General features: G+C 47.3%; 1 protein-coding gene across 2 annotated transcripts; it reads right to left on the bottom strand.

Annotated features, from left to right (window-relative positions):
- Window positions 1-1,338: 1,338 nt before the first annotated feature.
- Window positions 1,339-25,105, bottom strand: gabrb2a (gamma-aminobutyric acid type A receptor subunit beta2a). 2 transcript variants are annotated; one of them, XM_029164429.3, is made up of 10 exons: window positions 24,943-25,105; window positions 24,722-24,822; window positions 24,225-24,292; window positions 16,802-17,022; window positions 11,254-11,336; window positions 8,174-8,311; window positions 7,828-7,980; window positions 5,763-6,007; window positions 5,188-5,328; window positions 1,339-4,071 (listed from the first exon to the last, which is right to left on the bottom strand). In XM_029164429.3, the coding sequence occupies exons 1-10, from the start codon at window positions 25,014-25,016 to the stop codon at window positions 3,715-3,717; spliced, it is 1,581 nt and encodes a 526-aa protein (XP_029020262.1). In that variant the 5' UTR covers window positions 25,017-25,105; the 3' UTR covers window positions 1,339-3,714. The 2 variants fall into 2 exon arrangements, with proteins under 2 accessions (XP_029020262.1, XP_029020263.1); XM_029164430.3 differs by lacking the exon at window positions 5,188-5,328.

Here is a 25,105-nt window from a genome sequence, read left to right as displayed (position 1 = left end):
TTGTGCCACCTTATCTCGCTGTGAGTGAGAATGCAAACATTCTCACTTCTGCATCATCATGTCTTGTTATCCAAAGGAAGGAACACCGAGCTTCCAAGACAAGATGCATTCGCTTTAACAGCCTTGGGTCTGGTGGGGAGACAGATAGGATGGAACCAGAGCCCGGGTGTAAAAGACAAACAAATATCATAAACTATTATTCAGTCAAATGGAACATCAGATGTTTAGACTTAATGTACGACAGGGCGCAAGAGATTAGTTGTTTGTGTAAGAATGTTCAGTGTTGCACCTAACTAGCACATGACGACTTTGTTAGATAAGAAAAAGCACAAAGGCACAATTTTTCATTACTATGAATTCCAAAAAGTTCATATATTATCTGTCTAAAAGCCTAAAATTTAAAAACTTTAAAACTATGAAACACAAATAGAATGTAAAATTTTCATATAAATGATTTATTATTGCTTTAAGACACTCGTGAATGTGAATCTATCCTTTAATTAAAAGTAGTAACATCATGTTCTTTGCTGATGCCCGTACAAATTTTTGTTCGGCACAAAAATTGCAAAAATTGTTATTGTTAACTAGAAAAGCAGCTTTTCGCGCAGATGGTGTGCATGTAGGATGCTTTCTACTTCCTAAGGTGACATATGCTGCCTTTTCCAGCGCGAGCTGCCAAACACACCAGATTTTCACCAGGCCGCTCATGCATCGGACTGAAATTTTAAATTTCAGACATGTTGACAATGTTACCAGTGAAGCTACATGTACTGTAGCTGGTAAGTACATGCACAGCAGATAGGTGTTATTGTACAGCTAACGTCATAAAAGCAGCCGATTCCCCGTTCTGTGACTGAACAGCTGACGCGTGAAGGCTCGTTTCTCCTGGCAGCGCGGCGCGGTTTTCCGTGGCATACGCGTTTAGCGGGGGAGCAGCGTGGTGCCACTGTGCCAGACTCACCCTCTCACCTGTCCCAGTCAGCTCTAGCTGAGCTTGGCTCGGCTGGCTGCACCAACGGCACAGCGGCGCAGCTGTGTGCGTCCACACACACACGCACACACACACACACACACACACACACACACACACACACACACACACACACACACACACACACACACACACACACACACACACACAGCAGAGGCCTGCTCAGTCCTAATTATTGCAGTGATATGGACGCACTACAGAGCAAAAAGCATCTGGCTTTGTTACGCTAATACTGTAATAGTGAGATAATATATCTGTTGAACCGAGGAAGAGATGCACACACACACACTCACACACTGAATAAAATCTACTCCTGCACATAACTAAAATATTTACCAAACTCCAAATTCTCATTTCCTGCTCATATCTTTATTTCTTATTCATATTGCTCATTAGATATTTCCTCTGTTACAGCATCCTCCATTGGTACATTGTGTTCATTTTATTTCTCTTAGTTCAAACATATCTACACATTAGCTCCTGCTAAAACAAAAACCTTTTTTTTAAATATTAAATATTCAGTATTTTGCACAATAAAATATTCACAAGCATCCATTTAAGGGGTGTAACAGTGGTCAGGTCAGGAAGCGAGTGCAGCTGAGTGCAGTTGGCTGAGTGAGTGAGAGAACACAGCGCGAGAGGTGGAGGCATGAACGGATGGATGAATTCCTCTCTTTCTTTTCTCTTCCTATTTTTCCGTAGCTGGTGCTTTGGCCCCTGCAGCCAAGAGGCCACAGTTGATTCCACAGAGAGCCTTCATATCCGTGGCTCTCTGCAATAATGTCCCCCGAGGCCGAGGCCCCGCTCAGACCCCGGCAGAGACCGTCTCTGCGCAAAAACCGCCACTGCAGCCTCTCACTCCGACTCCTCAGCCTCCTCATCCATTATGCAGCCAACGGTCCCCAGCTGCAGCCTTCACGTCTCCCTGTTCCCCCCTACGTTTGCTTCCCTCGTTTGCCTCCTCGCTGCCTGCGTCTGGTTTAATTGTTCACTCACTCATTCAGACGCCCAATCAGCCATAAGCCTGACAGTCGGTAATCAGCCTCACAATCATACAAGACACATAAACCTGCCACCTGTGTCTTCTGTTACTGAAGTGATAGACTGAATTAAGTTTTAATTGAATTTAGATACATCTTCATAATTGCTGACAATCATTACACAATATATTTACAGTCATTATGAAATATTACAATTGGAATTTACAGAAACTTTGTACAAAATATGCCTGACTTCAATGCCTGGATAGTGGGGGTCCTCGTTAAGTCATTTCTGGAGAACGAAACCTTGACCAAAGAGTCACTGGTGTCTGGAAGTGCTTTAGTTTCAGCAAGTCGATGCTTTGAGAGTCCATTAGAAAGAAGAACCAAGAGAAAAGTTCAAAAAGTACAGAGTCAGCAAAGTTGTGAACTGTGTTTTCTTTTTTTCTCAGTTAAATTGCTTTTTTATTATTCTGACTGAATGGATCATTTGAGCTGTAATTTAACTGCAAAAACAACAACAGAGACCCATTTAAATAGAATTAATCCATAATATTTACACAATAATGCGAGTATAGTTTTATAAAAATGAAGCATCTGCTTTTCTTTAAACATGATTTATGTTTATCTACAGTTTATTTTTTGAAACAGAAACCTAATCACAATGAAACGCATCATACTTCTATCATTCAATTCTACTGGTAACGATGATTGTGGATTGCCATATTTATGCAGCAACTTTGGTTGCAATGAAACTCAGCCTGTCCATCAGCAAAGTCCTCGCGCCAGCTTTCGAAGCCGCTCCCCGTCCATCTCCCGAAGCTCTGCACGCGATGGCAGAAAATACAAGAGGAGTCACAAGTTCTCGCTAAAAAAATAACATGTGGTGAGATGGATCGGATTTTCAGCACAGCAAAAAGCAGAACCTAGACTTGGCCAAAGCGTCAGTGTCCATCAGTCTCCTCCGCACGATACAGAGACCTTCAGCAACTGTGGAAGATTTTTTCGTGTTTAGCATCGACACCGTCACATCCAGAGATGCTCAAACCGCCCGCCAAGACGGGTCAGAGCTGAGCCGAAGCTGCAAAGTAGCAACTGACAGACTAACCTCGATTAGTAGAACTAAAAAGCTTTGCACTCCATCATCAACATGGCTGAGATGCAAATAAAATCAAACATAAGCATGCTTTAAAGGATGTTTTTGATATACAGTAATTATAGGAAAATAGACTATCAAGGATGACTCTTTTTAAATCATTTATAAAGCTTTCCTGGATGCAGACTGCTCGGCTACGAAGTAAATAGATACTAAACAAAACAAATCCTTAAAGTATATTCAAACACAAGCATAAATATTTGATCCACAGAGAGTAAGCTACGAATGACAAATATTAGTGATATACTGAAATTCTGGAACAGGCACCATTTCTGTCTTTTTGCTCCTCGCTCTTCTTTTTCGAGTGTTTGTAAGTCTTTTTAAGGTGTTTCCCAAATCCTAAAAGAGTCACTGCTGACTGAAGTGTTGGGCGATCCATCCACAAGTCCTTGCAAACTTCCCACATTTTCTAAAATGAACCAGCTAAAAAAAGTTGGTGCACTGTTCATGTCTCGATCTCTCTCACGCGTCATCCCTCTTTCTCGGTTTCTCTCATCCACCCTCCGCCGCCTCCTCCTCCTCCTCCACCCCTCCCCACCCCCCCCCATGCCTGCTTGCCAGAAGCCGGCCACCGGACGCTGCCAGGTTTAATGGACGTAGTAGAGCCAGTAGACCACGTTGAAGAAGGAGAAGACAGTGGGGAAGATCATCCTGGACCACTTATCGATAGAGTTCACGTCGGACAGGTCTGGGATGTTGACCTTGAGCTGCGAGGCCCGTCTCCGTAGGCGCGACTTCTTCTGGGCGTGGCGCTCCAAGGCGCTGTGGCCATAGTTCTGGCGAGCCATGGCCGCTCTGCGGTACTGCAGCGTGGAGCTATCGTACGCCAGCATGGTGTTGCGGGGGTCTCCGGGTGCTCCCAGGCCCCGGGAGAGGTCCCCGGCACCGCCCATCTCGTTCTTCATCTCCAGGGTGCTGAACAGGATGTTGTCGTCGGGGGTCATCTGTGTGAGGGTGTAAAAACAGGTGGAGCCATGAGAAGTTACTGCTTAAGGGGGAGTTTCTGCAGTGTATTTAAAATCCAACTTAAACCAGGAACTATAATTCAGTACAGCTACAATGATCGCTTAGTCATTTACTGCGTGAAAAAATACTGATGAGGTGCTAGAATGGGTAATGCAAATGAGTCAAAACTGTGTTACTTACAGTGAAAAGAATTTTAAGCAGTTTTGAAGCCATAAATAAATAAATAATTGATCATCTGTCAATCAACATTTAAGCGACACTATGGCCACAAGACTATGACATTACACTCCTGGAAGAGCACAACGCACTCCACAAACTGACTCTTATGGAGAAATCTTCATTGTCATATCAGAATTTCAACCAGACTTTGGTTAAAATTCTGTCGATTCACAAGACGAACTGAATTGGAAGGAAAAGAAACAACAACAAAAAGAGAAAGCAAAGGAAAAAAGTGACAGGAGAAGGTTGAGAGAAAGAGTAAGGACTTTGCAAAGATGGAGGAGAGGCTAAAAAGGTTCAGGGCAGGTCAGGAAAGACGAGGGAATTGAATTCGGATCAACATTTCTTCATCCATAGCCTGACTTCTGAGAGAAAGCGGACCCATAATCCAATCCTGTCCTGCTGTCAATGGAGCTATTTTCATTACGTTTCATTTTGTGTAACTCTGAAGCGAAGGCACTAAGTTGGCACCATTCATCAAACTGCAAAAGGTCTATTTTTTTCAGTTGCTGCACTTAGTCTTAAAAGGCTCAATTGATTTCTTTTGTTGTGTATCTTAGTGCTATAATCTCGAAAGAAGCTACTGAAGTCGTCTGACTTTGTTGTATTTGTCATTCGCTGCACCTTTAATTTTGATGTGCAGCTCGAGCTGGGGTTAAACTGATGTTTGCAGAAATCAAACAGCTGGGTTTGTCAGGAAAATGCATGAAGAGCAAACCAAGAGAGGGAAAAACACAATGGTGGGAGTGATGATCAAAGTGGCCTTAAAATCTATAAAAATCAAAGAAATGCACAAAAACTACAGCATTTTCCTCTGATCTAGGTTGATTCAGACTGATGACATACTTAGTTTTGACTTTCAAAACCTCCAGTACCTTATTTCTTTGCTCGCCTAGTCCTAATGCGGCATCGTCCACAAAGATGGGATCCCACATCGAGTCATATGCGTCAATTTCCCTCTGTTTCATTCTGGCATACAGAGCATCATCTCTCTGAACTACATTTCCCACCAGCCACTGCAAGCATACAAAATCAGCACTGTTACTTAGGGGGAAATCGTAGCTTGCCACACTCAGGAGGAAAGGGTGTTTTATTTTGTCCGGCTGACTTTAGCAGCTGAATAAAAATTAAAGGGAGGGTTTTGGCACCACAGCCAGTGACTTTTCCAAGGCTCCTTGCCCTTTGAGAGACACAGAAATATGGAGATAAGGCAAAATCCAGTCATTGCTTTCAGATCCTAGTCTGAGTAATAAAGGTGATACACAAGGCTAAACCATTGAGAAACGCAGAGCTAGAGCAGGAGTAAATAGTGCTGCTAAAGGACATCAAGCATTGATCACAGCATCAAAATGACCTTGAGAGGAGAAGAAGTATTCTGCTGCCACAAAAAGAAACACACACATTAACCGACGGCACAGACACGTCTAAGACAAAGTCCCCGCACACGTACCTTGTTGGGATCGGGCCTCAGCTTCTCGTTATTGGCTGTGGCTGCTTTCTCAGCCGCCTTCTTCTGCCGCTGGGGGCCCTGGCCGAAGAAGATGTAGTTGACGAAGGCGTACTCCAACAGGGCCAGGAACACAAAGACAAAGCAGCCCATTAGGTACATGTCTATAGCCTTGACGTAGGGGATCTTAGGCAGCGTCTCTCGCAAGTGGGTGTTGATGGTGGTCATGGTCAGCACCGTGGTGATCCCTGGAGATCAGCGGAGTCACACGTTTAGAAAGAGGAGAAGATGCAGTACGACATCATTCATCTGTACATTTACAAATAAAGGTTGACAGTTTGAACAAATCAACAGGTAAACCTCAATAACTCTGGGATATACATTCATGAATCCGACCGTAGTGATCATTCGTCATGTCCTCCTTCAGCAAAACATCTCCAAACGTTCATATTCACCATAGAATGATTTCAGGTTAATTGTTTTAATATTTTATGAAGACGTCCCTAAAATAAAGACGTCAAGTAGCTAATTAGTGCTAATTGCCAAAGGGTTGTTAGCTACGAATGCTAACGTGCTAACTGAAATGAGCACGTTCAGCTCTGCACGTGTTGCCACTGTGCGCACGTTATCATGCTAATGTTAACATCTAGCTCCGAGCAGCACTGCTGCACATCCTCGCAGCGCCTCCAGCACAGCTGCAGACTCTGAATCCCAGCCTATTTATAAAGTAGTGAAGAGTTCTCACCATCCTCCATTTTATCGGAGCGACTCGGGCTGATTGCTAGCCACTAGATGCATTTTGTTAATCCTACGATGCAACGGGATGCTTTATGCGTGCTGCATGCAAAAACGACCTTTGTGCATCCTGTTACACAACGGCTGGGAAGCAAAATGATGCTGTTTACTCTACAGTGAGAAATAAAAAGGGAGTAATAAATAATTGGATGTTTCACTGGAACTCACATCATTATAAGTGAGACCAGGTGCTCAGCCATATCGTGAGCAAACTGAAGGTGTGTTTTTAATCACAGACTGTAAAATATATGCATTTAACGCCAGCGCCTTCCTCCGAACCTCCTGAGATTGTAGCTATGTGTAATATGCACATCATTTATCCAGATGGACACAAAACAAACTGTAGGCTAAATAAACATCACAACATTGCCACTGTAAACATCTGCTATTAGTCACAGCACAATTCACCTGTTTTTTTTTTTGTTGTTGTTTTTTTTTTTTACGAGCACACTTTGCGTTTGATACATTAGTCATCTGCATGCACAATCTGCATTTGGTTAGATTCACACGCATTATAAATAACCCACAGTGTCGCTGTAGCATCGCGCCTCGCCTCTCATTGGCTGCGTGTGCTCGCTGCACACTCGGAGGGAGCCGAGCGCAGGCACATCTTTAAATCATGTTACCCTCCGAACGCACCGTCTACAGCTCCAACCCGCATGTGTCCCACTTCAGAAAACAAATGGTGTGTGACAAGAAGGACACACATAAAGCTCTGAGCCATTTCCGCCGCTCGGCCTCGTCGCCGACAAGTTTAACACTGAGGGGAGCTTCGTGGCGTCTGACGTGAGCGGCAGCAGTGGTTTGACGTTGGTGCAAAAACATTCGCTCGCACACACGAGGCGCACGAGTTCCACATTCAGTTCAGCTGTAATTTAGCTGCGATTCGCCTCTGATAAGCTGGTATCTGCGAGCGGAGCAGCGAGAGGCGCCGATAGACAGACAGGCGGAGAGAGAGACAGCACGCTTCAAGGTCGAGCTGCAGTGCTTCTCGCTCTGCATGACTCATGCATATAGTCATCTCTGAACAACAGACATTTAGCCAGGCAGCCTATCACACACTGCTATCACTCACAGGCTCAGAGCTAATGAGAGAACAACTAAATGATAGAAAAAAACACTCAACAGTCAAAGCTCACACAAGGATAATTATAAAAACAGAACAGCTGAGCAACGACTAAGCGCCAAAGTCTTCATGTATGTTAAATTGGCCATTGTTTAGCTCTTGGTTGTTTCCCAGGGTCACTTTTCAGGAGCAGTGAGGCAATCCTACCCAAGGCCACTCTGGCAGCCGAGGCGTCGTAGTTGATCCAGAAGGAGACCCAGGAGAGGATGGTAATCAGGATGGAAGGCATGTATGTCTGCAGGATGAAGTAGCCAATGTTCCTCTTTAGTTTGAAGCTGAGGGACAGGCGGGGGTAGGAACCTGAAGGAAGCACGGGGAACAGGAAGTGGGATAGAAATACATTTTCCTCAATGACGCACAAGCAAAGCTTTATATTGGCTGGCAGTGAGGAGCTGTCTACAATATATCTATGTCCAATATGCAATGTTTTTTTATTCACGCTGACTGTTTCCTAGTATGTGGTTGTCAGCTGTCAGAGGCGTCAGTCGTGTACCTGTAGAGAAGACCACGTTCTTGGAGATGAGTTTATAGTCCACAATAGAAAACTGAGGTAGCTCTATTCTGTCCACTCCCGAAACGGCACCATCGCCACCTCGCCAATAGAACTCTATATCGTCTGTGGTGTATCCATCTGCAAGAGACAGCACAGATTCAGAACACTTACAAACATTATCATAGGCCTTAATGCACTGTAATACAACCTACTGTAGTATTTGGCTGATTCACCCCAAATACTGACAACCATTTGTAGAGCTGTGCTACATTAGGCTATTTTTGGGACGTCTATGTGTGTGTGTGTGTTAGCATCGGCCCTCTAAACATGATGAATAACCCTAGAAGGGGACACAGTTAAAAAACAGTTTACAAAAATGAGTAGATAAATGTTCCCTCAAGTGGAGGAGCAAGCAGTGTTTGTAAAATGCACTAGCATGAACTTGCTTTAAAAAATGTCTGTGAGCAATGCAAAGGAAACAGCAATAGAATTAAGAAAATGATGAATGACAAATCACTTTTATATGGAAAAATGCTTTCTAGAAGTACGACCATAAATACGAATAATAAATGAAGGATTTAGAAGCAAACACTCCACTTCCAGCTCCGTGCGTGTTGGGAACCACAGACGTCTTCCTCCTCTGGGTTCAACTTCATCTGCCTAGCACTCAGAATAGATGCAGTGACCTATTCAAATGTGATGAATAATTAAACTCGAAGGCTTTGATTTTTTTTTTTTTAAATCAACACATAATTCTTTTTGCTGTGCCACTGACATTCAAGGTGAAGTTAGTCACAGCGCGCGTGTTGCTTTGTTGTGGGTTGGACGGGCGGCTAACTTCAGCCGCAGGCCTTTTGCACAGCAGACATTTTGCTTGGTTCTAATAGAAAACAACTACAGCAGAGCTCAACAGGAGGGAAATGTATATTTGTATTATATATAGCTCTAATGCATAAAAGGTCACAGTACAGTATATATAGAATTAACCACATCCACTGTTTGCTCTTATCTGTAGAACTGACATGCCTCAAATGTGTTGTTAACACTTCTGGATAGAAATAGAATGAGCAGAAGCTGAAATACCCTCTCTTCTTAAAAGCACTATAGCTAATATAACCAAACACTGACTCATGACCATATACCTTTGCGTCTATAGGACCATATATTTTCACTCAGTGTTATTTCTCTTGAGCAAAGCTTCTATTGGCTCTTTGCTCCTGATGGGCTTAAAAAATGCTGCCTCTCCGCTCGTACACCCAGATTCTGTGTGGTTTGTAGCTGCGAGCTGCAGCAGCTGACTTCCTCCTTCCTTCTTCTTAAATAACACCTTGCACCTCGGCCTATTAGTTTTATTAGCATATGGCCATAGCCACGCCAAACAGCCCAGTCTCACTGGGATAACAACAGAATGTACAGTATGTATCCAGGAAACATGAAATGAGCTACAACAGCTGAGAGACAATTTGTTGTTCCCCATTTCTCAAATAACACAACAGTTTTGCAATCAAGTTTTTTTTCCTCTTTTCCCGCTGATTTGCTTCAGATGAGCTCATCACCCTTATGCTTTAACTGCTGTGCTCCAAGCCAGTGAGAAATAAAACCCAACAGCTGATACGTCCCACCCCTGGTGCAGCTGTGGAGCATATTGTGCTTAATGATGAACCAGTAGACACGCTCCCCTCCACGTCTGCGTTATGATCACCCCAGCTCTGCGCCTCCACGCATCAACCCAATTAGGGCCAAGTCGACCATGCTGCCGCGTTGTTGTGCAGCTGGGTTCAGTTGTGATCAGCCGTGATGGGCCGAGATCAGGAGGTTTTCGAGTGCGATGCAAAAATGAGGTTCTGGCATGGAAAGCAGCATTGCAGGAAGATTTCATGACTAAAACATAAGTTTGCAGCAGAAGCTTGCTGAATTACTGTAAGTCAAAGGGTTACTGCGCCAGAGCCTCGCAAGAATGATGAGCAGAGACAAACAATGCTCTAAGAGCTGTTAAATATGCACATATGTGCATGCCTTCAATGGGTCTTTAGCTTCCGAGGAGCAGGAATCAATTATTGCTGGAGCCGCCTAGTCACAGCACCGGCCTGAGCCACAGCAGTGCTGCTGGTGCATCATGGGATCCTGTGTCTGTTAAAAATGCATCAAGTTTATCAAGGGGTGTTGGAGTTCTCTGGGCTCATTAGTCTGAATAAAATAGCACGCTCTGGCATGAAGAGATGTCTACGTTAAAACTGTTGCCAGTTAATTCATGTGAGAGCAGATATTGCCTGGTGATCAAAACTGGAGCCGTGTGCGTGTGCATGTGCGTGTGTGTGTGTGTGTGTGTGTGTGTGTGTGTGTGTGTGTGTGTGTGTGTGTCTTGCTTTGAGAGGGCCATAAGAAAAAGAGAGTGATGGAAAGAGAGATAAAAAGGGTGGATGAGGATGAGACTGTGCAAAGAAAGGAGATGAGAACCGAGAGAGGGAGTGATGGGGAGAAAAATGGCAGCCTAAGCAGCGAGAGGCAGTTTTGACCCACGCCGTTTTTTTTTTTTTGTTTTTTTTTTTGTGCTGCTGGCAACCGTGTGATCAAACTCGAAAGACGGCGCCCTACAGCACATCCCAGCCCATAATGCTTTGCACTGGGGACCCTGAGAAAACACAGAGAGGGGCTTGACTTTTCCTCTCATGTTCCTCCGTCGGCTCAAACACGCAGCATTCCGATCTCCATACAAACATGAAGGCAGTTTGTGGGGGAACGTGCACATGCAGCAGCATCCACAGTGGATCCTTGGAACACTGGACCTAATCAGCCTCCTCTATGCCTTGGGAAGCCACTGCAGCTGGAGTTGAATTAATTAGGCTGGATGTTATCTGTCAGTGAGCCATTAGTGATGTTCCTCTCCTTGATGTGTATCACTTGATATCTCATCAGCCTTTCTCAGCATTTTACATGCAGCCTTATCAGCCCTCCCTCCACCTTGGCAGGCTGTTCTCAAACCTGACTCCGGAGCTCGGCGTGTGCACGGGATGTGTTCGACTCCACGTCTGCGTGTGGGTGTGAAGGCCGTGCCGGTTGTCAGGGACAACGGTACTTACAGCTTTCAATCTCCAGGGTGCAGTTCTGCTCATCCAGAGGGTAGCGGCGCAGGTCCATCATGCAGGCTGCAGTGGTGGTGATCCTGGTCGCAGAGCGGGACAGAAAACAGAGGCCACATCATCACAGAGCTGTTTGAGGTTCATTTCATTTGACCTTCACGACAGAATATGCCACACGGCAAAGCAGGATAATGGCGAACGTGCACGGCTTAACACCAGACAGAGTAAAACAGAGGCTTTTTACCTAGACTGAAAAAACACAGAGACCAGAGTTAGGTCCCAGTGTGGCAATAAAAATATAAGCAAATAAATAATTGGACTGAAGAACTGCAGCAATTTAAGCCATTCATTATTTATGAATCAAACCTAATCTCTGTTTTTTTCCAAACTGTCTGGAAACTCCAGCCCCGGCTTTGAGCACTTCCTTCTGAAGCCCAACAAATACACACATCCCGTGCTCACACTTCAGCCTTGAAGCCCAGCGTTTTTGCTGGTTTGATGCCTTCTTTTACCCTGTCACCATCTGATCTTCCTCTGTTCTTAGCAGTTTCGTACGTTTTTATGTTGCGCTTTCATTGTGCTGAACGGCTTTGATACATAACAGCTGAATAGGGAAATTCATTCAGGATGCTGTGCCAACTGAAAAACAACGGCTTTTCCTCCATCACGTGTTCAATAGAGTCTAAAATCCTGAACTATGACGTTAAGTTTGCAATAGAAAAAAGCATTTTAATCAATTTAAGGATCTAAAAACAAATTTAAAAATGAACTTCTGCTGATTGTCTCACAGCTTAATGGAAAGAACGGACTAGCTAATGAGAAGAGTAAAAAATATAACATATTGATAATAGATGTATGTTTAAAACAAGACTGTAAAGAAATATAACTACTACTTATTGCACTAAACTAATTATTACATTAAACATTTAATAATAATAAATTATTATATTATACATGTAATACTGCATGAGGAGTTAAAGTGAGGGGCTGAGGCACAGGTTCATTTGCACCCCTCACATGGATGAAACAAGTCAAGGGTTCAACCTCTGGTCAAACAGTCCTGTAATAAAGAGCCGCCAAGCGCGAGCCAGCCACGTCCGACAGGTTCGCTCAGCGCGACGCACTTCCCGCTGCACACGACAAGTTGGCCAGAGCAGAGACGGGCTGGCACCCGGCCGTGCCAGGGCCCGAGGCGCTCTGAGAGAGACTGGACACACAGTGTAACTGGGAATGTGAAATGGACTCAATCTAACATCCTACACTGGTGGGACAGAGCCACACACACACTGACTGCTATAAACCATAATAACATTATAAAGCCATTAACAATAATAGAAGAGTGTGGGAGAATTCCCCGGTGTTAAGAATCTCTCAGGACTTTGAGCCTCCACATACTGTAGCTGGTCACTACTCTTTTTTTATTTGCAGTGAAAAGATCCTTCAGTTCTGCTAAATAAAGTTTTACCTAAAACATGTTGGCTTTTAATAAAACAAAAGCAATGTAAACATTAAATTCAGAGTAAATAATAGAACATGATAGTCTTTTGTGATAGAAGGTCAATATATACATTTATAGTGTAGTGAAATATTATCATTCATGTACTTTGGACGTTATTGTGAATGCATCGATTAAAATGCTATAAAAATATAAAACTGTTAAACAAAAATAATATAATTTCTGAATTGTTACTTAAATCATAAACTGAAGTATGATATGCTCACATATTACAAGGCAGATAAATGATGTGAGGTGTACAACACACGCAGAGCAGCCCATTCAGACCAGTCTCCTCCCAGTTCAGCCAATGGGGAACACGCGGATACTGTAGCAGTACCAAACTCAATCACAATATGTTTCCTCGCTCAACTTCAACTACAAATTTATCTTGAGGAGTGCTTTGTCTTTAATAATTAAGAGCAAAAGTTGAAAATCCTTCTGCATAAGCTCCCAGCTCCCCTGGGTCCAGCCTGGCGAGTTTGGGATTTCATTTTTCGACAGACTTTCTTTCTCTCACACTCGGGCTGCGTCTCTCTCTGCCTCCTTTTTCTTGCTCTCTGGGCTCTTATGTAAGCGCTAGTTAGCAGTGCCGCGGTGCACCGGGGGATTAACACAGAGTCTTAGTTCTGTCCTAGTTTACCCATTTTACGGTCACAACTTAGGGAGTCGGCGCGTTTGCTTGCTCCACGCTCATCACTCACCATCACCACCACTAAACCATCACGTTGGCAGGAAAAGCACGGGGAAAAGAGGAAATGAGGCCAAAATGGCAGGGGTAAAAATAACAGCCTATTTATAGCCCACCTACATCATCAGCACAAGTCTCAAAGCTTTTTTGTCTCAGACTCTGCATCAATGATCAAGAGCCGCTTCTGCATCCCCGGGCCCAGCTAGCATGTCCGATACCCGCGCTAGCAATTAATAAACAATGACAAAAATGAGCAGGAGGAGAGACGAGCGAGGAGCGCTCTGCAGGATCCTTTCCCCGTCTCTGCCGTTCCTCCTCTTCCTCATCGTCATCGTCACTGCAGTGAGAGTCTGCTGTGGACCTCTGCAGCAGCAGCGGCGGCGGCAGCAGCGAGGAGGAAGCGCGGGCTTGTTTGCTCTTCATCAGCATCAGGACCAGCCCCTCGCTCTCATCCCAACCTGCCGGAGGAGAGGCCGAGCGCCGGCAGATCATGCAGATTCAAACACGCTACATTTGCTCTGCGTCTGAGCTAATAGGACATGGGGTTCTAAAAAAGGCTGTTTGTGTTTTTTTTTATCTCTCCTCACAGTTCAGTCCAGGGTCTGCGTGTGTGTGCATGTGAGTGTGTGTGGACCACCCTAAGGCAGCCGGTGCACCTTTATTTCAAATGACCTTGTTTACGGACATAACACAACCACCGCAAAACCCCAGACAGAATCTCATTTCGAGGGAGCATCACAGCGGAGAGCGAACGCAGAGAGGGATCCCTGCAATCAGGCTGCGGACCCGTGCAGCCTTTCATTAAACTGATTTTAGAAGTTGAATTAAGATGGAGAGGCTCCCTCCATTTTGGATTGAGAGCCCATGTTGAGCCGAGGAAACGTGGCACGCAGGATTGTCTCCCCGCGCTCAGTCGCTGTTGCCAAAATCGAACAAAAAAAAAAAAAAGTCTGCAGTGGCTCAACAAAGAGGCTCCTGCGTGTGCCAAGGCATGTCAAATCAAAAGAGCGCCTTCATTTCAAAGCAGAGCCACCTTCAAGCACACGCGCCGACGCGGGCCACGCCGACCGGCCGGCCGCCGTTTCCGTGTGTAGCTCTCAAGGAGATGCTAAGTTTGTTTTGATTTTATTGACAGGAAGAAAGGCTTATTTAAATCCCTCTCCTCCTCCACTCAGCCGCCGGCTCCTCCTGGGCATGCGATGTCATCCACTGAGCTGCGGAGTGGAACACTCCTCGCCCTGACAAAGGAGGACGTCAGTCTCCATAGCACAAGGATATGTCCGCTCGCAAAAGGAGTTGCAATATTCACAGACAGCGAGAGACGCGGGAGGAGGGAGAATCCTAATAATTTCCCCATTTTGAATGAAGCCTGACCTTCACGTCTTTCTCTCTCGGTGCAGTCGCACTCTGTGAATTTCCAGCGCCATGCTCCAGGAGTCATACACTGAGTGTCTTAGCTTTTTCCTCCCTTCCTGCATAAAATGAAAAGCTAAGTGGAGTTTGTGTTACTTCCTGTCGTGTGTGTGTGTGTGTGTGTGTGTGTGTGTGTGTGTGTGTGTGTGTGTGTGCGCGCGTGTGTGTGCCTTTTCTCGCAGCCTGGGCGGCATCTGTGTTATTGGCTGAGCCTTTTCAGGGGCTGGGTAATTAGATCAGACTGCCTCTCCCTGAGAGTCAAACCGAGCTCTAAAGTGACAGTCGGGAGCAGTGTTGTAATTTTCTGCTCCTCTTCGTAATTGAAGACGGGGGTTTGGCAGGTTTGGGAGGCACTCAATAACCAGGGAATGAGGCCTAAACGACACCATCGCTCTTCCACCTCTGCATGGACCCTAAAAATAGCACTGGCCCACTCCACGTCCACCCACGGGCCCAGATCCCACACGCGTACGGGCCTGAAATTAAAATTTCATTTCAAATAAAGCTATGAAACCAAACTCCAACTCAACACACTACAACACTCCTTATTGTTTCCATTGACCTCCTAGAACTTTTGAACTTCTTTGGTCTCCAGGACAGTGACGCTTTACCATGACGGTGATTAGAATGAATCCACAGGCCAACGGACACGGACTCGCTGGGCCGTTTCCACGTACACGCTGCTTTCTGCTGAAAACCCCGCGACCCCTCTCAGTTAGCCGTCGTGCACCGGCCCTGCTGTTGCAACCAGCCGGCCCGTCTCTACAGGTATGTGTCAGTGTGCTCAGAGCGCACGGGCATCTGGCCGGGCTGACTCTGACAGCAGCTTGTGTCTGGACTCGCTAGCATCAAATAAAACCCGGACCAAACCCACGAACCAAATAATTGAGGAGCCGGGAGGCAGCGGCACTGACAAGGACAACGTATCTGAGGTAACAAGCACATCCCCCTGCTGCACGCACGCTCAGACACAGCCCTCTCCCAGCCGCCGCTCCTTTTTGGCTGTTATGCAAAAATATGTGTTGGGCTTATATAATTTAGTCGGAGCGTTATAAATTGCTTTTCTCAAGTGCTGAAACAAAATGTAGCGATGAATAATCTGGTGCAGTGCAGAGACTTAAATTTTTTAAGCTGTCTTTGCGCAGGAAGGGCCCAGAAGTTGAGACAACTGGATGCTGCATTATCTTGAATTAGCAGCAGTAGTGTCATCGTTCAGTGTGGACGCGCACGCACGTACGCGGACACACGCGCGCGCACACACGCGCGCACACACACGGGGCGAGGTGACGGATCGGAGGAGGCGGCGGCGCAGTGATAGACGAGCTGCGCTCGCCTGCGCAGTCCAATTCGCAGCATCAGTACAAATACAGATTCTGTGTTTGTATTGAACTGCTACATTATTGATAATGAGTTATCAATTATGGATGACGGCCTCTGCAGAGGCATCACAGTCCGACACCGCAAAGAAGCGTCTCATGGGCAGCCGGAAACATTCTGCACGATCGGGCCCAGGCCGGCTCTTTGCACCACGCTGCTTCATTAGCCACATACTTCATATATACAGCTGTTGAAGTGTAACTACACCACAGTACGGCGGCTTTCATAGTTTTGCTCATTTCCACTGGTGTTGTTAAATCTGCATTTATCGCTATGTTCAGGGAACAAAGTGATTCTGCAACAGTGGCTGCAAAGCGGTACAGTGAGACAAGTTGTGAGCAAGTCAGTAGTTTAACACTGATGAGAAAGAATAACTTTTTTTCAAATGATATGCTTTTAAATTTGTCTGTAGTCATATTATTTCACTGATATCATTTTAGTGGCCTGAATTGAGTTTAGCAGTGTTTTTTTCTGTCTATGCGGCCAGAAGAAGAAATCTGCATTGAAGTAACATCATTCCTAAAACATCCATGTGATCAACATAACAATAACGGTACAAAAGCTTTATGTACCTGAGCCCATACAGCACTGTTCCATCCGGGTGGAGACGGATCATCCTGTTCTTGACGGTGACGCCGTGAACGAAGGACTTCTTGTCGTTGAGGAAGTAGGTGTCGGGGACCCACAGCTGATCGGCCACTCGGTTGTCCAGGGTCAGGTTGTAGGCGATCTCCGAGTAGGACAGACGCTTGTCCCGCCACGCTTGTTGGAAGTACATGGTGAGGGTGTAGTCCTGCAGCACAGAAGGGAGGGTGGCTCCAGTCAGTGGAGCAAAGCTGAGCTCTATCAGGTCATTTGTTCCAGGTTTACATAGGTCAGCGGTGGTCTGAGAGGTCAAGGCCTGTGGTGGAGCCCATGGTAACAGTCTGAGGGTTAATATTCAACTTCCCTCTCTTAATTTCAGGATTTTAACCAGAGGGAAGCTTTTCGCAGCTGGCTGACTATTGTCTTGCTCTAAAAATATCCGCTCGTCCACTCAAACGAACGAACCAGAACATTTTCTGCTCCACAGAGACGCTGCTGCCTCAGTCAGTAGGTTCCTGGCGCCCTCTTATTTGGCTTCTTTTTACTTCTGACGGTTTGTAATAGGCCGGGGTGGAGGACAGACATTTCTAGATTCACCCTCGGTTAAAAAAAAGAAAACCTGCATGTATTCTGTACAGTTTGTTATAACACGTGCTCGGAGATGTAGCGGTAAACTGTATCACCTCCTCTCTCGCGCTCGCTGTCTCGTTCCTCTGCTTCTCACTCTTAAAAAAAAAAAGAAAAAAAACTTAACACCCACACAGCAACAGTGGAACACGGCACTGCAGATGGATGTGCTTGGCTGCAGTGTGTTGCGGAGCAATCGATGAGCGGGAAAACAAATTAAAAAATACACTCCGTGAAACGAGGTCCTCGAGCTTTCGCTCCACGCAGACGCCGCCGCCGTCGCTTATCGACACGTTTTCCATGATTCCGAGCTTTTCCCACACACTCTGCTTCTTTAACTCTTAACATTCACCGCATGCGGGGAGGGAAACTGTAACGCTGCATAAAAGGGCATCTAAAAATACATGAGCTGCTGCCGCGTTGATTTTTTTCTTTCTTTCGGGAGAGAAAAGTCAAGCGAGGACGACGGCATCCTTATCCTGTTTTACGAGAGGCCCCCGCTGAGGCTCCTTCTCACAGCGGCTCCCTCGCTGTCTCGCTATCGGCCCGTCCATCGGACGTCTCTATCACCTTTGGGATCGTTAGCTGCAGCGTCTCCTGCAGTACGCTGTGCTGTGAGTCCTCCACCATGGTGATGGAGGAGCACAGGCAACCAGGTGGAAATCAAAATATGATGAGTCATTAACAGCAAATGATCACATTGAGAAACTAGAAAATGTTTCTTCTGATATTAAAATTGTTGTGTGATTGGATATTTGAATGCGGAAAAACTTTAAAATCACATGCTAGCAAAACGGTGGAGACCAGCTACTTGTCATCGATACATCTGCTGTAAAAATCATTTTTATATCAAAATGGCATCGACCCAAGGTTCTCGCTGTCATAGCTACAATAACAAATTGCATGTATCATTTCTGAACGAAACACAAAACAAAGGTCTCCCGTGTTAAAGTGCAACATCGCTTCACTTCCTCTTTGGCGCTCGTTATGCTGACGGCCACCAGGGGTCGCCACGGAGCAAGATCGCTATGTTCTGCTTGCGGTCGGTTAATAACTAGCTCGTTTCCGTTGGGGGAACTGCACGTGAACAGTCAACGATTCGGGGGTTAAAGAACTCAGAGAGCACCTGCACGCTGCCTCCTGGCTGCTCCGCGAAATGGCAGCATAATTACAGCCTCGCAGATGGTGCTGTTTACCACCTCTCGGACATCACTTGGGCTCAGAGAGGGACACAAACTACAGCTGCCTCCTCCATTTCTCAGCACCGGCGCAGAAAATACCGCGCGTTGGGGCGAAATGGGAGCTTTGTGCTGTGTTGGTGCAGGAAATACAAGGTGAACGCTACGCAGCTGCTCTCCTGCGAAGCGTTCGAGAAGCTCCTTGTGGATTAAAGGTCATTTTGTGTTGAGGATGGAGACGGGGATGCAGGTGAGCTGGGGATGAGAGCCCGTCACAGCGACCTTCACTCTCCTTGTTATGTGCTGCTCCTCAGAAGCTCCGACGTCCCGCGGACAGCGCCAGGGAGGGAGACATCTTGTGGAGAGGACCGATATTTTTAAAAAAAAGGGCCCGACAGCAGGCGAATATATAAACGTGATGACGATACACACACGCATCAGGGCTGGTTGCACAGTGACAGTGTATCGCCACAGATCCGTTTCTGGGCTAACAAACCTCCATTAGGAACCTGACAGGATGACAAGGAGTACATTTGTGTTTGCCCGAGAAATCTGACAAGCTCCGGCTGTTACACCACCACCATTACAACTACATCAGCTGTCACCAGCAACATGGGAGGGAGCTGCCAATGAGACGAGCTTAACACAACCAGCGCGGTGTGTTTGCGGACTCACGTGGGGAGAAGCCGTCCCCCAGATCTGATTCATAGATAAAAAATCTGATAAAAAAAAAAAAAAGCACATCTACCGGAAGGAAGGAGCAACACAGTCCTGCTGACGCCGTCACCCGCCTGCATGTCGCGCTGCAGACGCACTCCTGATGCTGGTAATAAACCCTTCCACGAGGAGCCAATTCAACATTTGGACAATAACGAGCTCGTCCGCTGAGCTCCTGAGGAGACGCCGAAGCCCATCAGCTGGTCGAGCTCAGCTTATTCATTTGTTTGCGCCCGCTCTGCGTCTGGTTTCAAATTAAATAGCAGGAGTCATGGGGGACGTGGTGCATTCTGATGGAGCTGCTGGTCATACGCGTCCGGAGGGGAGTGACAACATGGCCGCTTTTATTACTCCCGTTTCCAATGGGTCATTTTTCAGCTACTTAGCTTCAGTGGACAAAGTGCCTGACAGAATCATTAAGGGAGCCATCAACACATTAAAGGCTCTTAATGGAGCTGGCTAACTTACTGCCTGTTTTAAGACACACAGCTTTTTTTGGTTCCCATATGAACCGTAATGAAAGAATATTACGGCCAATTTACGCTTGGCGTTCCCCGTCTCCTGCAGCGCCATCAAAGGAACGAAGGGCTGACGGGAAACGCTTTCATCACCAAGACGAGCGAGTTTGACGGCGGCGCCTTCCAAGGAAAGCCCGTTTGAACCGCGAAGACGAAGCAAAGCTACACACGCGCTGTTCAAACAGGTGTCGCTACGTGTCAAACGCTCCAGCTCGGACTTTCTAATAAACTGTAATTTAATGTTGTGTAATGTTTTTTTTAAATTCACGTTCTGACACGGACGCACGGAGCGAGCGAGGAGTTCAAGCTGTAGGATTAAGTGTTGTTCTCGTGCTGTAATTATGTTGCTGACCATATTAATCTGTGACTCTGTGTGTCCACTCAGCATAACTAATGAGATTGTTCTGGACAACCTGCATCCTCTTTGGAGAAGCAAACCAAGCATGTAGAGTCAAAGCGGCAGCGGGTGAACACAGAGGTGAGAGATCTGCATTTATATGTCACGAATATGTTCAAATACGGCTTCTATATATGTAGAAATGGAAAGAATTATGGAAATAATTGAAGCTGAAGACTTATTTGGGATATTAGAACTTCTAGATGATGGTGGTTTCCGCATCGATCTACAATATTAAAACACCCGTCAGAATGAATAATAGTAGCTTGAGCTTCACCTGGATAACAAATGTATGAGAACTCCCTTATTTGTTTTTCCTTGACTTCTCCAGATCCACCACCACACATTAAAAAAAAAAAGCTGCGTCGTCTTGGCAACGCCGAGTAAAAATAACACAAGCTTATTTTCCACGAGCTGAGAATAAAATGGAACGGGATCAGTTTGGACAAACAAGATCAAAATGGTTGCTTATTCACGGGACTGCCTCCTCCTGTGAGGGGGGGGGGGGGTGACCTCTGGTCAGTGGCTCCCCTCGATCGGCCGGATCCCCGTACTCACGGAGGGAGCCGGCGCTTGTCAGGGTAATGATCGTAATAATGGGAACGCTCACGCCCCACTAATTCCTCCATCCCAGAAGCCACCACAGCTGGTTTGCTTAAATCTTTTAATTCACAGCCAGCTAATTAACATTCAGAGAGCAGTATTATAGTACAGGCAGTGCCTCTTAACAACCGCCAACCTCAGGTATTTTACATGCAATTAACAAGCAGCATGGAGGAAAGAGTGAGAGCGCTCCCTCCCTCACCGAGCAGAGCTCCTCTCAACATGCGGCTGTAGACGTTATCACGCAGCACGGACGCGCCGCCGACACAACGGACCCGAGATCAGCTCCCGGATCTGTGACTCGGGCCAGAAACAGAACCTGCATTATGCAAATGCGAACCTTCGGCTGCTGAGTGAGGGAGGTGAGTGATGGAGCAGGACGCCAGAGCTCATGCAGTGGAGGAGAGGGCGGGGGGGGTATGATATCATAGCTGTGCCACGTTCTGCACTAACCCCAGTGAACGATCGCAGCGACGGCGTGTGCTCACACCTAGGGCTCGAAGGACGCTTCCCTCTCAAAATAGAACGGTGGTAATGTCACGCGGGGCGAGGCTGCAGCCTAACCTTTGCAACCGGGCCGGACCGGACCTGGGGCCTGGGCCTAAAACTGAGCCTGAGCCTGAGCCTAAACCTGAGCCTAAACCTGGGCCTGAGTCTGAGTCTGAACTTGAACCTAAAACTGAGCCTGAGAAGGAGCCTTAACCTGAGCCTGAGTCTGAGCCTAAACCTGAGCCTAAACCTGGGCCTGAGTCTGAACCTGAGCCTAAAACTGAGCCTGAGAAGGAGCCTTAACCTGAGCCTGAGTCTGAGCCTGAACCTGAGCCTAAAACTGAGCCTGAGTCTGAACCTGAGCCTAAAACTGAGCCTGAGAAGGAGCCTTAACCTGAGCCTGAGTCTGAGCCTAAACCTGAGCCTAAAACTGGGCCTGAGTCTGAGCCTGAACCTGAGCCTAAAACTGAGCCTGGGCCTGAGTCTGAGTTTGAGCCATGGGTGCCTGCGACATACAAAGAAAACCAGCAAAAGTGCCCCCTCCCCCTCCTCCTCCTCCCGCGCGACACCGCCATGCCCTTCACGTCAGCGCAGACGAAAAGTGCCACAATGGCTTCAATCAGCCCCGAACTAAACGCAGAGTTCATCCTCCACCGGGGGCGTTTTTATCTTTAATTAGAGGAGTGAGCAGCTGTCTTCAGCCCAGACCCGCTCGCACACAAGCGCGGGGCTCCGCTCGGCTCCTCCATTTCCCTTCAGGTCCGAGGCCCGTAGGTGCCAACGTGGGCCGGTTTGGTGAGTGGCTGTAATGGATGCTGTCGGTGCCGGCGCCCGAAAGAGAGCGTCACCTTCTTCACGTGAATGCAAATTCACTGCAAATTCACATTTCACCCATTTCCCGCTCTGACTTAGTCAGAAATGCGTGTTCCCTTTTCATTTTGTGACCAGCCTTTCATCTCCAGGGAAGGTGACTCAGCACTTATCAGTTCATCCTTTTTAACTCTTAGTTCAACTTCAATGAACGCACACGATTCACCTGTTCATGTGAAGTTCGATTTTTTTCCCTCCCTCATTCACTGATGAGCGTGGGGATAATTGTGGGGCCTGGTGTCAGCAGCCTTGACCCTCCGCACTGCCTTGCAGGTTTCACGCTCGCCTCTCTCACCGTTGATTTTCCCCCTCTCAGCACTTTAATGTGAAAAGCCGGCCCCCGATGAGGACGATCAAAGCGGCCGCAGGTCACCGACTCCGTCCTCGTGATCGCGGCGCACAGCGATATTATTGATTGCTCGGAGGTCAATCTCGTCAGCTGCATCGAGAAGAGCTGGACGTGGAGGAGGAACGGGGGGGAGGAGGAGGAGATGGTGGCCTGTTACGCAAGGTACAAGGTAACAGCACAGACCACGGGGGTCCTGGACGTTGTCTGGGTCTTTAATCTTGGCGTGGAGAGCTTTTCGGAGGAATGATGGAGATGAACGCTCGTCCGTAGCCACAGGGAGCTGCGTGACGTCAGACGCCATTCACTGTTTGTGCACAGTTTTGCGTTTTGTTACACACACACACACACACACACACACACACACACACACACACACACACACACACACACACGATGTATGAAGCAGTGTTTTTTCCAGATGAATGCCTGCATAGATGCCTCGTTCTTAAGTACGCTAACCCAGAGTCACAGCCGGGGATCCAGTGGAGGAGGTGGGAGGAAAGGGAGGCAGAGAGAGAGGAAAAGGAGGGCGGCCAAAGCGAGTGAGGGGTTTCTATTTCAAATCTCCACAGACCCCCCGGGGCACCTCTGCTCTAGCTGCGTCGTCCACCAAAAATACAGCGTTTCCATCAAAGGGGAAATTCTGACCAAACATCAGCTGTGAAACTCCCTCAGCAGATTCCAACGACCAGCAGACACACAAGCGACAGGCTGCAACGCACAGGCTGACAGGAGGAACGAACCCAACGCCAAGGGGCTCGTTTAATCACAGAAAACGCACCTCGCGCCGTTCCCAGTGGCAAAGTTGTGTCTGCGCTCTTATATAACACCTGTTATGTTGCTCCTTTGTAACCCACCGTTTCTCGCAGGCGCGAGAAAGCCGCGTCTTTTCCCCAAATTTGGCGGAAGTCGGGCGCGTTGAACGCAGCGCTGCGCCGCCGCCGAGCACGGACGTGCCCGCGCGCCGCACGGATCAATAGGTGGAGCTCTCGCGCGGGCTGCTGAACTTTTCCCCCTGCCCCTCTGCGTGTCGCATATGACGTTCACGTGCGCATCAACTGCGATCGTCTCGTCGCGCGACCACCTATTTATGATCCACCAAATCGCTCGCGTCACGAGGCGAGCGGAGCTACGCTCATTTGACGTACAAAAATACAGATGAGATGATGCGGTTTTGAAGCGTCGCTCCGTTATACGCCATTAAAATGCCGGTTTGGGAGAGAAGAGCTTGTTTTTATTCATTCTGTAGGTGAGTGCCAGGAGAAGGGGGGGGGTGCGTGTCAACAGAATTACACCACCGAGGCTTGACAACGCGGAGCAGTCTCCGCACACGCCCGCGCCCGCCCGCACGGGCACGCGCACGCGCCTGCAGCTCTCGGGCGCGCAGAGCCCGAGCTGTGCTGTGCGTCCGAGTGCGCCAGTGAGTGTGTGTTTTGAATTCAAATGCAGCAACACACCAGAGCTGCAAATGCGGAGTCTGAGAGAGAGGAGGACGGCGGCGATGGGCTCCACAACTGATGCCTTCGTCCTCTTCTCGGGTAAAAAAAATGGATTAGCCCGGCTCTCTCTCTCACACACACACATGCTGACCCGTGATAAGTAGCCCACCTCAGCCGTGCCAGGTGGGCTGCAACAGCGCAATAATCATGAAGATGCACCTACCATATTGACTTCGGAGACCATGTCTATGCTGGCTATGTCTATGTTCATCCCCACGGCCACGGGCGCACCTGCGGAGAGAAGCGGCCATTAATACGGGACACGTGAAGCACTTTCTTATCATGTAAATTTAACAAATTCGTGACGCGCGCGCAGGTTCCTCTCCGCTCCCCTCCACCTACAGGAGAGTTGTGCATCATCACCCCGAGCAGAAATCCCAACGTTTAGCGCGCAGTTCGGCTGCGCTGCCGCCAATTCCGCCTTTTTTTTAGCGGAATAATCGGGCACCGATGAGCGGAATCGATCACGTCCAAAGCCCGTCTCGCGTCCCCGTCACGTGAAATACGCAGAGCATTTCTCCCAGCCTAATTGAAAAGGGCCTATTTGGCCGCGAAGCGATGATTATGTAAATTAAAGCAAATTCTGCAGGTTGTTTAACATGTATTGCACGTAAGGAGGGCGTGAAAAGATGACAGTCCGTGTTGCAATTTGCACGTTACCTCCGAAATCTGGCCTCAACCGAATGTCGTATCCTTTCATCAGTCTGTCAACTGTTTCCTTTACCAGAGGCATATTGCTCGGATCTTTGATATCCTTGACGCTGTGGAGAAAAGAGGCGGTGTAATGAAAAAAAAACAGCTTATTAATATCACACGCCAGGCAAGATTTAACAGACGCTGCGTGGAACGCGCGACGAAAAGCGAAAGATGCCAAAATTTACCTCTGAGCCCAGACGAAAGTCACTAGTAAGGAGAAAGTCAAAATCCCAAAGTGGTTTTTCCTGATCCTCCCCATCGCAACTGCTTTTGAGATGGTTTCGGGATGCGAGTGAGGAGAGCGCACATCCAACTTACTCCAGACAGTGCAGAGGAGCCAATGAGGGG

This window comes from Betta splendens, chromosome 10 (genome assembly GCF_900634795.4).
Source record: "Betta splendens chromosome 10, fBetSpl5.4, whole genome shotgun sequence".
NCBI classification, from domain to species: Eukaryota; Metazoa; Chordata; class Actinopteri; order Anabantiformes; family Osphronemidae; genus Betta; species Betta splendens.
Note: the sequence above shows the minus strand (reverse complement) of the source record. Positions and strands in the feature narration are given on the sequence as shown.

Coding starts and splice junctions, on each gene's coding strand:
- gabrb2a (XM_029164429.3), bottom strand. CDS start 25,016: ATGGGGAGGATCAGGAAAAACCACTTTGGGATTTTGACTTTCTCCTTA. Junction 11,337..16,801: donor ACAGTGCTGTATGGGCTCAG/GTACATAAAGCT, acceptor CTCTGCGACCAG/GATCACCACCACTGCAGCCT. Junction 8,312..11,253: donor CACCCTGGAGATTGAAAGCT/GTAAGTACCGTT, acceptor TGTCTCTTGCAG/ATGGATACACCACAGACGAT.